The following is a 15,881-nucleotide window of genomic DNA, read 5'->3' as shown; positions in this document are numbered from 1 at the left end:
TCCCTCAGGGGACGTGGCTGCTGGCACCGAGCCGCTCTTCAAGACCCACATGTGCCCGGAGTGCAAGCGCTGCTTCAAGAAGCGGACCCATCTCGTGGAACACCTGCATCTCCACTTCCCGGACCCCAGCCTCCAGTGCCCCAACTGCCAGAAGTTCTTCACCAGTAAGAGCAAGCTCAAGACCCACCTGCTGCGGGAGCTGGGCGAGAAGGCCCACCGCTGCCCACTCTGCCACTACAGCGCCGTGGAGAGGAACGCACTGAACCGCCACATGGCCAGCATGCACGAGGACATCTCCAACTTCTACTCGGACACCTACGCCTGCCCCGTGTGCCGGGAGGAGTTCCGCCTCAGCCAGGCCCTCAAGGAGCACCTCAAGAGCCACGCGGCCGCGGCCGCAGAGCCCCTGCCCCTCCGCTGCTTCCAGGAGGGCTGCGGCTACACGACCCCCGACCGCAAGGCCTTTGTGAAGCACCTGAAGGAGAGCCACGGGCTGCGGGCTGTGGAGTGCCGCCATCACTCGTGCTCCCTGCTCTTTGCCACGGCCGAAGCCATGGAGGCCCACCACAAGAGCCACTTCGCCTTCCACTGCCCGCACTGTGACTTCGCCTGCTCCAACAAGCACCTGTTCCGCAAGCACAAGAAGCAGGGCCACCCCGGCAGCGAAGAGCTGCGCTGCACCTTCTGCCCCTTTGCCACCTTCAACCCCGTGGCCTACCAGGACCACGTGGGCAAGATGCACGCCCACGAGAAGATCCACCAGTGCCCCGAGTGCAGCTTCGCCACGGCCCACAAGCGGGTCCTCATCCGACACATGCTGCTGCATACCGGTGAGGTGGCTTCCCTCCGTGCACTGGTGTCGCGGTAGTAATGAGGGTGATGGCAGTAGCAGGCCGGAGCTTTCCTGTGCATCAGGCACCGCGTGGAGGGCCTCGCATGCCTGGGCTCACCTGCCTTGGAATTCCTAGACACAGATCTGGCATTCCAAGTTTACAGAGGTGCTGGGGGTTGAGCGCCATTCACTCGTGAACTGGTAGAGCTAAGACTGAACGTTCTGCCATGGTGCCTCACCCCTCGTCAGCCTTGGGTGGGTCGGCGTCCATCCTGGAGTGAAGAAACCCAGGTCAAAACAGATAACCTTTTGCAATTCCAAGTTTTGGGGTGTGTTGCGAGAGAGGGCAGGGGGTCAGGTAGTGTCAGGTCCAGAACACCCCGTTGCTTGTCTTTGACCACAGGGAAGGGATGGGCAAGCAGAGAGAGTGGCGAGCGGTCCTGAAGGGACATGGCCCCGGCCTCTTAGTGCCAGAGCCCGAGACCATTTAGTCTTGAGCCCTCCCCGAGCACTGCTGACGACTGGAGTATCTCGTTTACTCTTCTACCCACCATGTGAGGGCACGTTTTATTGTTGTTCCCTTTTCAGAGATAAGGAAACAGACTACCCAAAACCACGTGGTAGTGACCTTGGATTTGAACCACCACTTAATAGCTCGGTGGTTTCTCTGTGCCTCTATTTCCTCATCTATAAAATGGGAATGATAGGGGCTAGCACTATGACGCAGCAAGTTAAGCCACCGCCTGCAGCCCTGCGCTGGTTCAAGCCCCAGCTGCTCCACTTGGAATTCAGCTCCCAACTGGTACACCTGGAAAGCAGCAGAAGATGGCCCAAGAGCTTGGGCCCCTGTATCCACTTTGGAGACATAGATGAAGGTCTTGGCTCCTGGCTTTGGCCTGGCCCAGTCCTGGCAGTTGCGGCCATGTGGGGAGTGAACCAGCTGGAGATTTCTCTCTCTCCCTCTCTCCCCTCTCTCCCCTCTCTCCCCTCTCTGCCTTTCAAGTAAATGCTTAAGGACATTATGAAGATGTAATGAGAGGGTGCTTTTTTTTTCTCTTTCTAGCGGAGGTAGATACAGACAGAGGTCTTGCACCCACTGGTTCACTCCTCAAATGCCTGCACCGGCTCAGCCAGACCAAAGCCAGGGGCCTGGAGCTCAATCCCAGTCGCCCATGTGGGTGGCGGGGACCAACTACTTGGACCAGGTTGTGAATTAACAGGAAGCTAGAGCAGAGGCATGGCCAGGACGTGAAGCAGACACTCCAGTATGGGATGTGGGTGTCTCAGTGGCATCTTAACTGCCGCCCAAAGTGCCTGCCCCAGGAAGCATTTTATAAACTGCTCAGGACGCGGCTGGGACAGTGAGGACTGTACTTGTGTCAGTGTTAGCTGTGCACAGTAGAATCGCAAGTCAGAAGTTTGGGTTTGTTTTTTTTTTTAAGATTCATTCATTCATTTGAAAAGCAGAGTGACAGAGAGGGGGAGAGGGGGATCTTGTACCTGCTGGTTCACTCCGTAAACGGCTGTAATGTAGGACCTCTCAGTTGCAGAGATGCCCACTTGCTCGGGTGGACGCCCAAAGATCCAGACTCCAGACCAGTTGATGCAAAAAGCACAAGGTTTTTATTGAACGTTTGCGCAAACGGGCCCCCACCTCAGGCAGTGAGGAGCCCTGAGCGGCAGTATCACACAGGTTATATAGGCAACGAATTAGCATATTCCTAATGCGCATGCATAGGATTGGTCAGTTCAGAGGGACCATTAGCATATGGGAGAATGCTGGCGAAGAATGCTGGTGGAGAGTGCTGGTGTAAAATGCAGAGGTGGCATGGGATTGGCTGGTTCGGAGGGACAATTAGCATACCGGAGAATGCTGAGGGAGAGTGCTGAAGTGTTACAGGATTGGCTGGTCGCAGTGACATCATAAGTGTGCGCCTAGAGACTCTCTGAAGGGGAGGGGCAGCTCTGCTCTGGGCGCGCCCAGAGGTTTCCCGGAGGGGAGGGGCAGTTCTGCTCTGGGCGTGCCTAGAGGTTCTCTGAAGGGGATTGACTTTTCCTTCCCAGAGAATGTCCTGCCCGCTAGACTCTGGGGAACATCTATCCTCTTAAGAAGCCCCTGATATTTGCCCAGGCCTAGTTTCTTGTCCCTCTCCCCCATAAGGGTCCTTCATTCCCTCCTTTTCTTTTTGCACAGATTTTAATCCTAAAATCTATTGGACCTCAGAGGTCTTTGAAGCTTGACACTGGTACTGTTGAGTCAGCACCAGGGTTTGGACAAGGAAAAGCCTCTCGCGGATAAACTGGAGCAACCTGTTAAGAATACATGGGCCGTCTCGTGTAGTAACATTGTGGGTGACATTGCACAAGTGTCGGTGGGACAAGGGAGGATTTCCTACACAAGTACCTTGTCCCGACACCTCTGTAAGAGTGAGACGCGGCCGAAGGGGCAAGAGGCAATTATTTGCCTCTGTAGTGCCATTCCAGGTCCTGGGGACCGCGAGGCCCTCGTAATAAGGTGGACCTGGGGCTAGGCATAGCCAGCAGGACTCGGTCAGCTCTGGATTGGTCTGGTTGAGGGCCAGAAAGGCCCCTGTCAAAAGGTTAAACAGCCGCTGTCCGGTTGTACGGGGGCTTGAAGCGTTTGGAGTTAAACTTGCCAAGCTGGGCGAAAGGGTGGCTGGCGGGAGGGGTGGCCTGGGGAGAGCCTGCCTCACTGGAGGGAGGGAACTCTGTTCTTGCTGGACTGGGTTGGGTCCCACTGACTGGGGACTGGGAGCCATACACGCCCCAATAGTTAAGACTATTTCCAGGGATTTTTGTCAAATTATCCTGGTCAGGTATATCCCAGGTATCTAACCCAGTAACCAGTTGACATACGTCCGGGTATAAGGTGGGCCACCACGCCCCGGGGGTATGTAACCCACTAACAGACCAGGCCACCCGTCCTGTGGAGGAAATTACTTCCCACGTTAACAATTGTGGAGCATGGGGATTGGAAAAACAATGGGGAAAGGCCAGGAACATCACAAATATTAAACAGTTTTTGAAAGTCTTAGCTTGAGTGGGTTCCGAGTGTGCTGGAGCTTCCATTTGGCTGGTTTATCCGGATCCTCGGGGCCCTGGGGGGGTGGTGCTCGCTTCACGTGTGAGGCGTGGACCCAAGCAGCGATTCCGTCGACCTTGAGAGCGGTGGGAGTTGTCAACAGCACAGTGAAGGGGCCTTTCCGCCGGGGCTCTAGAGTCTTAGATTGGTGCCTTCGGACATACACAGCGTCTCCGATTTTGAAAGGATGTGGGATGGTTGTTGTCTTGGGTTGGTAGGCTGCTGCAAGAGGTTTCCAGACCTGGTTCTGGATGATCTGGAGCGCTCTCAACCGGGCCTGTAATTTAGGGGCATCGGCAACAGAGTCACTGGCAAGGTCAAGCAAGCCTGCTACTGGTGGGGGCCCTCCATAAAGGATTTCGTATGGCGTCAGCCCGCAATGAGAGGGCGTGTTTTGGACCCGGAACAACACCATAGGGAGGAGTTGGACCCAGTCTTTAACGCCAGTCTCCAACGCTAATTTGGTCAAGGTCTCTTTAATTGTTCTGTTCATTCTTTCTACCTGTCCTGAACTTTGGGGTCTATAGGCACAGTGCAATTTCCAATTTATGCCTAATGCTTTGGCCACCAACTGACTTACCTGGGAGACAAATGCTGGGCCGTTGTCGGACCCGGTTACCTTAGGCAAGCCGAACTGGGGGAAGATCTCCTCTATGATCTTCTTGGCGACCACCTGGGCGGTTTCCCATTTTGTGGGGAATGCCTCAGTCCATCCGGAAAAGGTGTCTTTTAGGCAGTCCTGCTCTGTTTCGGCAGCAAGGAGGAGGTCGTCCACATACTGCAGGAGGACCAGGTCCGGATGGTTGACTCGGAAGTTGGCCAAATCTAGGTGCAGAGCTTCGTCAAACAAGGTAGGCGAGTTTTTAAATCCTTGGGGCAACCTTGTCCAGGTGAGTTGTCCTGAAAACCCGGTCTCTGGGTCTTTCCACTCAAAAGCAAAGATGGATTGGCTCTGAGGGCTCAGTCTTAAACAAAAGAATGCATCTTTTAGATCTAACACAGTGTACCATATGTGGGTCGGAGGCAAGGTACTTAGCAGATTGTAGGGGTTGGGCACTGTGGGATGCATATCCTCCGTTCTCCTGTTAACCTCCCGCAAGTCCTGTACCGGGCGGTAGTCACCCATACCGGGCTTCTTTACTGGTAGTAGGGGGGTGTTCCAAGGTGAACGACAAGGTTTTAAAATGCCTAGGTGTAACAGTCTCTGGATATGTGGCCGGATACCTTCCTTAGCTTCCTTGCCCATCGGATATTGACGAACTGACACGGGAATGGCCGTGGGCTTCAGATCTATGATCAAGGGAGGCCGGTTGACGGCCAGCCCTATTCCCGCAGTCTCTGCCCAGGCCTGAGGAAAATCTGCGAGCCACTTGGGATCCAGGGGAGCCATGGTGGACGAGGGCCTCTCGAATAATTGGTGTTCGTCCTCCAAGCGTAGTGTTAATACCTGGAGGGGCCGCCCTCCTGAGTCTGTGATGGTAGCTCCTTTCTCATGGAAGTGAATTTGGGCTCCTACCTTCGAGAGTAGGTCCCTGCCCAGGAGGGGGTAGGGGCAGTCTGGCACTAGTAAGAACGAGTGTGTCACAAGTCCTGTACTCAACTGGACCTCTCGATTGGTTGTCCAGCGATATAACTTCCCTCCAGTTGCCCCCTGAACCCAGGAAGTCTTGGAGCTTAAAGGCCCTTTTTCTGAAGTCAGTACCGAGTGCTGGGCTCCCGTGTCAATCAGGAAGGTTACCGGTCTGCCCCCCACTTCAAGGGTTATCCTGGGCTCGGGGGGGGGGGGGCTCCTGGCCCTGACTCACCTAATCGTCTTCTTCCAGGGACAGGATTGGAACTGGTCTCTTCTTTGGTCCCTGTGGTTTCTTCGGGCAGTCTTTGACCCAGTGTCCTCTTTCTTTACAATAGGCACATTGATCTCTTTCCACCCGAGGCTTTCGCTTGTCTCCCAAGTCCCTATTCTGTCCTGGTCTACTCCTTTCTGTATCCTGCACTACGGTGGCCAAAATTCTACTAAGCTCTCGATTACGTCTTTTGTCTCTTTTGTCTTCCCTTTCCTCCTGCTCCTTGCGGATCCTTTCCTCCTTCTCCTCTCGGGTCTCCCTTTTGTTGTAAATCTTTTCTGCCTCCTTCATTAAATCTTGTATAGTATACCCCTGAAGCCCCTCTAGCCGCTGCAATTTATTGCGGATGTCTGATGCTGACTGTCCTATAAAGGACATGATTACATCTCCCTGCCGGTCCTCTGCCAGGGGGTCAAACGGGGTGTACATACGGTAGGCTTCCATTAATCTTTCTAGGAAGCCTGCCGGCGTTTCCTCAGCCCCCTGCACTACTGCACGTACCTTGGCCAAATTGGTGGGGCGCTTTCCAGCCCCTCTGAGACCCGCAAGGAGAATCTGGCGGTAAAGACGAAGTCGCTCCCTACCAGCAATGGTGGTGTAGTCCCAATCAGGACGGGTTAAGGGAAACGCCTCTTCGATTTCGTTTGGCAGTAGGGTCGGTCGGCCATCTGCTCCAGGGACGTTTTTCCGTGCCTCAAGGTAGACACGCTGCTTTTCCTCAGTAGTGAGGAGGGTCTGCAGAAGCTGCTGACAATCATCCCAGGTGGGCTGATGAGTCAATAAAATTGACTCAATCAGCCCAGTCAGAGCCTGGGGGTCCTGAGAGAAAGAGGGGTTATGGGTTTTCCAACTGTAAAGATTGGAAGCGGAAAATGGCCAGTACTGCATCTGGCCAGCCACCGAACGAAGAGGAAAGGTCTGTGAAGTCCAGACGCTTCCCGAGCCCCCTGCCTGCCCCCGACGGAGGCGCAGGCGGCTGGAGGGCGGGGAAGGCGCTGAGACTTCTTCCCCTGCCCTCGTGGAATCAGGGGATGGTGCAGAAGGTTGCACATCCCGCTCTGGTTGTTGTGGGGGTTCCTGCGGGGGAGCAGGCTGGCCGGGAAGATAGGGTGGGGGAGAGTCAAAGAGCAGAAGGTCCTGATCAGCCGGAAGAACCGGTGACTTGTCAGGTTTTGGATCTCGAATCTCCTTCAGAGGGTATAGGGAGGAGGTTGGCACAATCGGGACGGGAGGAGGGGGTATCGGGGAGGAAGGTCCCAAGGGGGAAGGTATTAAAGGAGTTAGGGATGGCTGAGGAAGGGGTAACGGGGTCCGTATGGGCTCCGTCGGGAAGGAGAAGGGTTTTATCCAGGGAGGGGGGTTACGTGAAAGATCCTCCCACGTGGTAATGTAGGGCACCTGATCAGGGTGTCCATTGGATCCTGGCTGAAAGACTCGCGCCTTAATCTGTAAAATAATATCAAGGTTAAAAGTGCTGTTCCTTGGCCAGCCGACCTCGAAGGCTGGCCACTCTGAGGAACAGAATTTTGCCCATCGTTTCCTTTTAACCTCCACTGAGAGGTGGTGCGCGCGTTCTCGAACGTCCTTCCAGTGATCTAGAGTGAGACTTAAAGGGGTGGTTATTTGTTGACCCATGGGTGCAAAGATTTCAGCCCAAACAAAAAGAACAGCCAATACACAGACACATACAGTAAACAAGACAAACCGCGCGGCACCAGCTCTAGGACAAATCGACAATGCTACCTCAGATGGGAGGAGCCGCTTGGCCAGGCTTTTCCCGGGAAGGAGGGAGACTTGGTCCCTGGCCTTCCTCCAGACCATTCCAGGCACGTCAAACCAAGCAAAAAGAATAGCCAACAAAACCACACGGCAACAGACCTACAACAAATTGAACGCTATTGCGCTATTTTTGGGAGCGGCTGCCTGACCAGCCCTCCCCGGGAACGAGGGAGACTTGGTCTCCGACCCACCTCCAGACCACCCTGGGAGCGTCTTCCGGGGGAACGGACCGAGGGTTTCCCCTACTGGTCTCACAAACCGGAGCGTCCTCCGGGGAACGGACCAGGGGTTGCTGGGCACGCCTGCCTCCCCCACTGGTCTCACAGAGTCAGGTACTGGCCAGTCAGAACACTCAAGACGAAGAACAACAAACAGAAAACACTTAATCGTACCTCCAACTGGTTCACAGGGAATGGGTCTGAGGGCGACCTAAAATCCCCGTACGGGCCACCAAAATGTAGGACCTCTCAGTTGCAGAGATGCCCACTTGCTCGGGTGGACGCCCAAAGATCCAGACTCCAGACCAGTTGATGCAAAAAGCACAAGGTTTTTATTGAACGTTTGCGCAAACGGGCCCCCACCTCAGGCAGTGAGGAGCCCTGAGCGGCAGTTTCACACAGGTTATATAGGCAACGAATTAGCATATTCCTAATGCGCATGCATAGGATTGGTCAGTTCAGAGGGACCATTAGCATATGGGAGAATGCTGGTGGAGAGTGCTGGTGTAAAATGCAGAGGTGGCATGGGATTGGCTGGTTCGGAGGGACAATTAGCATACCGGAGAATGCTGAGGGAGAGTGCTGAAGTGTTACAGGATTGGCTGGTCGCAGTGACATCATAAGTGTGCGCCTAGAGACTCTCTGAAGGGGAGGGGCAGCTCTGCTCTGGGCGTGCCTAGAGGTTCTCTGAAGGGGATTGACTTTTCCTTCCCAGAGAATGTCCTGCCCGCTAGACTCTGGGGAACATCTATCCTCTTAAGAAGCCCCTGATATTTGCCCAGGCCTAGTTTCTTGTCCCTCTCCCCCATAAGGGTCCTTCAGTAACAGCCAGGGCTAGGCCAGGAGCCCAGAGCTCCCCTGGTCTCCCACATGGGTGGCTGGGGGTGGTGACTTGGGCCACCATGAACTGCCTTCCCAGGTTGTGATTTAGAGGCTAGATTGGAAGCAGAGTGCCCGGGACTCAAACTGGCACTGGGACTCACAAGCAGAGACTTAACCCACTGTACTACACTGCCTCCTCCCCCCATCAGAGTTCTTAAGCAGTATGTTCTGTTGCCTAACAGAAAACCAGAAGGAATTGTGGCAGGTGGAGCGGTGGCTCTTAGTGCCAACAGGCTGAACAGCAGAGCAAGGGTGGACTTAAGGGCTGGTTTGGAAAAGCTCCGTCTCAGCTCTCTGCCCCTCTTCCGGGGGAGCAGCGGTGTGAGAGGGCAGCGAGGTGGCCTGGATGGGTCAAGCACTCAGCCCCTCAGCGAGCCCAGGCAGCTCCTGCTCCTGCCCACACCAGGGTGGGCTCGCTGGCCACGCAGCCCGTCTGTCTGACCTGGCTTCTCTGCCCTCTCGTCCCCACCCCGACCAAGGCGAGAAACCTCACAAGTGCGAGCTCTGTGACTTCACCTGCCGCGACGTGAGCTACCTGTCCAAGCACATGCTGACCCACTCCAACACCAAGGACTACATGTGCACTGAATGTGGCTACGTCACCAAGTGGAAGCACTACCTCAGCGTGCACATGCGCAAACATGCAGGGGACCTCAGGTACGGCCACACCCACGCTCCCTCCCCAGCCTAGGGACCGTGTGCCGAGCCGGCACCCTCCTAGAGCCAGCAGCTGGCCCTGCTGCGTTCTCCAGGCCTCCCCATCTCAGCCCCACTGCCTGGGCCGCCTCTGTACCTGGGCCCAGGGAAGGGACTGTCACTTGAGTGCTCCGATTCCGGTCGCAGGAAAGTGGAGAGGCTGCACACTTAGGTCCTCAGTCCTGGCCCTGCCACATCGGGCAGGTTCTCCAGCTGTAAACACAGCTGGCGGAGACTTTCTCTGGCCTTGAGGCCTCGGTGGGAGTGGGACGTAGGCCTGGAGCCCTGGCGGTGCCTTAGACGTCCGCGTGGGGCAAGCTGACTCATGACTGCTGTCCTTTGGGAAGCAGTGTAGAGCAGGGGTTAGAACACAGGCCCTCACGTCCCGTCACCCACTCCGCCTTGGTCTCCTCGCTTGTGAGGTTGGTACCCGTTTCTTGGGGCAGTGGCTGAATCGGACAGGGCGTGTGCAGTGCTGATCACAGAGCCTGGCCGTGGGCAGCGTGTGTTCCATGTCACTGTGGCTGCTTCACCGCGGCGGTGGCCGCTCCTTTCCCTCCTTGCCAGGTACCAGTGCAACCAGTGCTCCTACCGCTGCCACCGCGCCGATCAGCTGAGCAGCCACAAGCTGCGGCACCAGGGCAAATCCCTGATGTGTGAGGTGTGCGCCTTCGCCTGCAAGCGCAAGTACGAGCTGCAGAAGCACATGGCTTCCCAGCACCACCCTGGCGCGCCGGCCCCACTCTACCCCTGCCGCTACTGCAGCTACCAGAGCCGCCACAAGCAGGCGCTGCTGAGCCACGAGAACTGCAAGCACACGCACCTGCGCGAATTCCGCTGCGCCCTCTGTGACTACCGCACCTTCAGCAACACCACCCTCTTCTTCCACAAGCGCAAAGCCCACGGCTACGTGCCTGGAGACCAGGTCTGGCCGCTCCGCTATGCCAGCCAAGAGCCAGAAGGGGCCAAGCAGTGCCCGACACCGCCACCAGACTCAGAGCACTCCAGTCAGCCGTCTGCCCAGCCTGAGGGGCCGGGCCACGAACCTGGCACCTCGGCAGACCCCAGCTTGGACCAGGCTTTGGCGGAGACAAATGAGGAGCTCAGCGCCGGGGGGCAGGACGGGGCTCCCCAGCAGGACCACCTGGTGGGCAGCCCCAGCCCAGCAGAGGTGGACGAGGGCAGCTGCACCCTGCACCTGGAGGCCCTGGGAGTAGAGCTGGACCCCGTGGCTGTGCCACCCCTGGAGGAGGTGACTGAAACAGCCCCCGAGGAGTTCAGACCCCTGGAGCCCTCGGGGCCACTGGCAGTGGACGGGCCAGAGCTGCCCGGCTTCGCAGGTGTCGGGACTTCTGGCTTGGGTGCTGAAGAAGAGCCCGTTGGGGAGAAGTCAGGCCCTGAGCCCCCGAGAACTCCGTCCTCAGAGGAGGTGCCCCATAGCTGGGTAGACACCTTCAAGGCCACCCTGCCCGCCGAGACAGCAGCCTTGCCCCAGCTGCCTGAGTCGGAGTCGCTGCTCAAGGCCCTGCGGAGGCAGGACAAAGAGCAAGCAGAGGCCTTGGTGCTGGAGGGGCGCGTGCAGATGGTGGTGATCCAGGGAGAGGGGCGGGCCTTCCGCTGCCCCCACTGCCCGTTTGTCACCCGGCGCGAGAAGGCCCTGAGTCTGCACTCCAGGACGGGCTGCCAGGGCCGCCGTGAGCCCCTGCTGTGCCCCGAGTGTGGGGCCAGCTTCAAGCAACAACGTGGCCTCAGCACCCACCTGTTCAAGAAGTGCCCCGTGCTGCTCCGGAAGAACAAGGCCGTGCCCAGATCAGACCGTGCCAGCCCTGTGCGTTCTCTCCTGCCAGGCACATGTGCCGCGGAGGATGCAGGAGGTGGGAGGCCCAGCCCTGCGTCCTTACAGGTGGAGCTCCTGCTTCCCAAAGATGCTCCTGACGCTGCCGGCGAGCCGGAAGAGACACGGGCAGCTCCTGCCGCAGCCTGTGGCACGCCGGGCCCTGCTGCAGAAAAGCCCCGCTCCCCGGGGACCCCTGAGAAGTTCCGCTTTGAGCAGGGCAAGTTTCACTGCAACTCCTGCGCGTTCCTGTGCTCTCGGCTCTCGTCCATCACCTCTCACGTGGCCGAAGGCTGCCGTGGGGGACGAGGTGGGGGTGCAAAGCGAGGGCCGCCCCCGACCCAGCCTGTGCCGTCGCCTTCGAGCCACGCAGCCTCTGCCCCCCTGCCCGGCGGCGCTCCAGAGCCCGGCCCTGGGGCTGGGGACACAGCCGCGGTGCTGAAGCAGAAGGGGGCCCGCTTCTCCTGCCCCACGTGTCCCTTCAGCTGCCGGCAGGAGCGGGCTCTGCGAACTCACCAGACGCGGGGCTGCCCGCTCGGGGAATCCCGAGAGCTGCACTGTGGCCTCTGCCCCTTCACGGCTGCCACCGCTGGCGCCCTGCGGCTCCACCAGAAGCGGAAGCACCCTACGGCGGCCCCGGCGCGCGGCCCACGGCCCCCCCTGCAGTGCGGGGACTGCGGCTTCACCTGCAAGCAGAGCCGCTGCCTGCAGCAGCACCGGCGGCTCAAGCACGAGGGCGTGAAGCCGCACCAGTGCCCGTTCTGTGACTTTTCCACCACCCGGCGCTACCGCCTGGAGGCCCACCAGTCCCGGCACACGGGGGTCGGCCGCATCCCCTGCAGCTCCTGCCCCCAGACGTTCGGCACCAACTCCAAACTGCGCCTGCACCGGCTCAGGGTACACGACAAGACGCCCACCCACTTCTGCCCACTGTGCGACTACAGCGGCTACCTTCGCCACGACATCACTCGCCACATGAACAGCTGCCACCAGGGCACCCCAGCCTTTGCCTGCTCCCAGTGCGAGGCGCAGTTCAGCTCTGAGACTGCACTGAAACAGCACGCCCTGCGCCGGCACCCGGAGCCCACCCACCCCGCCCCGGGCTCTCCCGCAGAGGCCACCGAAGGGCCCCTGCACTGCCCCCGCTGTGGGCTGCTGTGCCCCAGCCCCGCCAGCCTGCGGGGACACACCCGGAAGCAGCACCCGCAGCTGCAGTGCGGGGCCTGCCAGGAAGCCTTCCCCAGCCGGCCTGCCCTGGACGAGCACCGGAGGCAGCAGCACTTCAGCCACCGCTGCCAGCTCTGTGACTTCGCCGCCCGGGAGCGGGTGGGCCTGGTAAAGCACTACCTGGAGCAGCACGAGGAGGCCGCGGAGGGGGGTGGGGCTGGCGGGCAGCCCCCTCTGCGCTGTCCCTTCTGTGACTTTGCGTGCCGCCATCAGCTGGTGCTAGATCACCACACGAAAGGGCACGGGGGCACGCGGCTCTACAAGTGCACCGACTGCGCTTACAGCACCAAGAACCGGCAGAAGATCACCTGGCACAGCCGCATCCACACGGGGGAGAAGCCTTACCACTGTCACCTCTGCTCCTATGCCTGTGCCGACCCCTCCCGCCTCAAGGTAAGGGCAGGGGCTGTGGGGGTGCAGGTGCTGGAGTCGTGCCGCCTGGCTTCTCTCATCCTGACTCTCCCAAGTGCTAGCTCTGTAGCTTTGGGCAAGTTCCTGACTTCTCCAAGGCTGAGCTACCTCATCCCTACAAACGGGAGAGTATTCCAACTTCATAGGGTTGTTGTGAAGATAAAATCCCACGTATGTGCTTGCCATGTGATAAGGTTTGTAATCGGGTCTGGCATTGTGGCACAGCAAGTAAAGCCACCGCCTACAACACCAACATCTCTTATGGGCCCTGGTTCATGTCCCAGCTGCTCTACTTCCCGTCCAGTTCCCTGCCAGTGGCCTGGGAAAAGCAGCAGAAGATGGCTCAAGTGTTTGGTCCCCTGCCACCCACATGGGAAACCCAGAAGAAGCTCCTGCGTCTTGGCGTTGGCTTGGCCCAGTGCTGGCTGTTGAGGACATCTGGGAAGTAAACTAGTGCATAAAGACTTCTCTGTCTCTCCCTCCCTCTGTAGTGCTGACTTTCAAATAAATAAATCTGTCAAAAAAAAAAAAAAGTTTATAATAGGTTGGGAATAATCTGGATAATAACAGCTAACATTTATTTAGCTCTATGTGCCTGGCTTCATAATTTTGATCCTTTCAAAAATGAGATAAGGATTACTTTTTAAAAAAAAAAAATTTTATTTTTTATTTATTTGCAAGGCAGAGTGACAGAGGGAAAGACAGACAGGTATCTCCCATTCACTGGTGCACTCTCCCAGGTGGCCACACCAGCCAGGACTGGGCCTGGCCAAAGACAGGAACCAGGAAGTCTGTCCAGGTCTCCCACATGAGTGGCAGAGTCCCAAGCACATGGACCATCTGCTGCTGCCTTCCCAGGCACATTAGCAGGGAGCTGGATCAGAAGCGGAGCAGCCGGGACTTGAACCAGCACTCTGATAGGGGATGCTGGTGTCCCACGTGAAAGCCTAACGTGCTGCGTGACAGCACAGGCCCCCAGATGCATGTACTCTTCCTTTCCCCATTTTACAGATCAGTGGGTGGAGAATTAGGTGCTGTGTTGTTCACGCACACAGTAAGTGGCACAGCTGAACTAGTCAGTGAGGTCAGCTGGGTCGGGCTGCTAGCCAAGTGGCAGACGGGAAGACCTGGTTGGTGAGGGAACCGTGGCTAGGGTAGGAGCAGGGAAGAGTTATCCGCCACGTTTCTCTGCCTGCTTGCCCCTGTTCCACATCCGGTGAGTGCTAAGAGGTGCATGCTCTCTGCCTGCTGCTCTCCCTCTGGCAGTACCACATGAGGATCCACAAGGAGGAACGGAAGTACCTGTGCCCTGAGTGTGGCTACAAGTGCAAGTGGGTCAACCAGCTCAAGTACCACATGACCAAGCACACGGGTGAGTGCCCGAGCGGCTCCCGCTCCCGCTGCAGCGGAGTCTGTCCCTGCTCAGTCAGGCTGACGCCGCATTTCACGCCGGGCATAGGGGGCAGGCTGGGGGAGTGTATACCAGAGTGGCTTCCCAGCCCCCAAAGACTTGCCAGAACTGAGAGCCTGCGCGTGGGTGCTTTGCTAGAGCTGCTGGGGTGATTGTGGTACAAGGTCCCTCGCCCCGCACCGGGAGCCCCCAGCCCTGGAGGCGGGTCCACCTGGCTGCTACACAGACAGGACGGAACTGTCCGGAGTGAGGCGGAGGAAGCAGAGCTCCCCTTTCCGTGTCCTGGGTGTGCAGTCCAGAGACTGCTGGTTCTCTGGCCGCGGTTACTGCACACCGTCCCCCCATCAGATGCGATCGGCTCACTCTGCTTCTCTGAAGACTGCTGCTTTCGTCCCACCCCTTCCCTCTTAAGCGTCTTCTTTCACTTTTTGAGTTGAACAAAGGGTTGTGTTTGAAGATTCTCAAATCCCGTGAGTACCCCATGACCGAAAGAGGGTGGGAGTTTCCCACTTGGAAACCCTCCAATACTTGAGTATTCGTTACTGTCAGGTAGCTAGTTGGTTACAGGTACAGCTGTGAGCTCCGATGTATTCAAGGGGCTGAGTTGGGAGAAAGGCACTGAAATGCCAGACGGGACTGGAATGTTCCAAAGATGCGCTTAGTCAGCTTGCTGCTTGTATCATGGATATCCTGCTGGCCCGCTGACTCGTGTTCCACCCCCGCCAATGGTGGTTTGTCGTCCATCCTGTAGGTCTAAAGCCATACCAGTGTCCCGAGTGTGAATACTGCACCAACCGGGCCGACGCGCTCCGCGTGCACCGCGAGACACGGCACCGTGAAGCCCGGGCCTTCATGTGTGAGCAGTGCGGCAAGGCCTTCAAGACCCGCTTCCTGCTGCGCACGCACCTCCGCAAGCACAGCGAGGCCAAACCCTACGTGTGCAACGTGTGCCACCGCGCCTTCCGCTGGGCTGCCGGCCTGCGCCATCACGCCCTCACCCACACCGACCGCCACCCCTTCTTCTGCCGCCTCTGCAGCTACAAGGCCAAGCAGAAGTTCCAGGTGGTCAAGCACGTGCGCAGGCACCACCCTGACCAGGCAGACCCCAGCCAAGGTGTGGGCAAGGACCCCACCACCCCCACGGTGCACCTGCACGATGTGAAGCTGGAGGACCCCACCCCTCCTGCTCCTGCCGCGCCGCCCACGGGACCTGAGGGCTGAGAGTCCACCCTGCCTCCCAGATGGCTGTGCTCCAAGATGTGCGAGCTGAGGCCAGAACCAGCCTGGGGCGCCCCCGGCCTCAGGGGGCATGGCTCTGGGGCACTGGGATGACTGCCGCCCTTCTGGGACACTGAAGTTAACAGCGCTGTGAAAGAGGGACATGGCCACGGCCATGCTTTCTCGTTGAGGGCCACTGTGTGTTCAGCCGGTGAGTTCCCAGTTTCTTCGCCGTCTCTCCAGCAAAGGCCCTGACTGTGAGATCTTGGTTTTATTCACTCACCTCTTTCCTTCTTACTGTGTCAAGTTCCTGTTTTCTTTCAGCGTTGCAAAACCGCTGTACCCACCCGCATGTACTGTTGTGCCCGATGCTCTATAAAGCATGTGAAGCAGAGAATCAGTGCTGGCTCTTAGACACGTCTGAAT

At 58.0% G+C, this 15,881-nt stretch overlaps 1 protein-coding gene across 5 annotated transcripts in view; it reads left to right on the top strand.

The window, feature by feature from the left end:
* ZNF142 (zinc finger protein 142) overlaps window positions 1-15,881 on the top strand; it is a 24,118-nt gene extending 8,237 nt beyond the window's left edge. For all 5 annotated transcript variants that reach the window (XM_062191813.1, XM_062191829.1, XM_062191806.1 and 2 more), the window contains 5 exons: window positions 9-830; window positions 9,138-9,315; window positions 9,922-12,808; window positions 14,093-14,198; window positions 14,989-15,881. In XM_062191813.1, the coding sequence (XP_062047797.1) occupies window positions 9-830; window positions 9,138-9,315; window positions 9,922-12,808; window positions 14,093-14,198; window positions 14,989-15,458 (4,463 nt within the window). In that variant the 3' untranslated portion in view covers window positions 15,459-15,881. The remainder of the gene's footprint in view (window positions 1-8; window positions 831-9,137; window positions 9,316-9,921; window positions 12,809-14,092; window positions 14,199-14,988) is intronic.

The sequence above is a fragment of the Lepus europaeus genome, chromosome 1 (genome assembly GCF_033115175.1).
Source record: "Lepus europaeus isolate LE1 chromosome 1, mLepTim1.pri, whole genome shotgun sequence".
NCBI lineage: Eukaryota > Metazoa > Chordata > Mammalia > Lagomorpha > Leporidae > Lepus > Lepus europaeus.
This window is presented reverse-complemented; position numbering and strand designations above follow the sequence as displayed.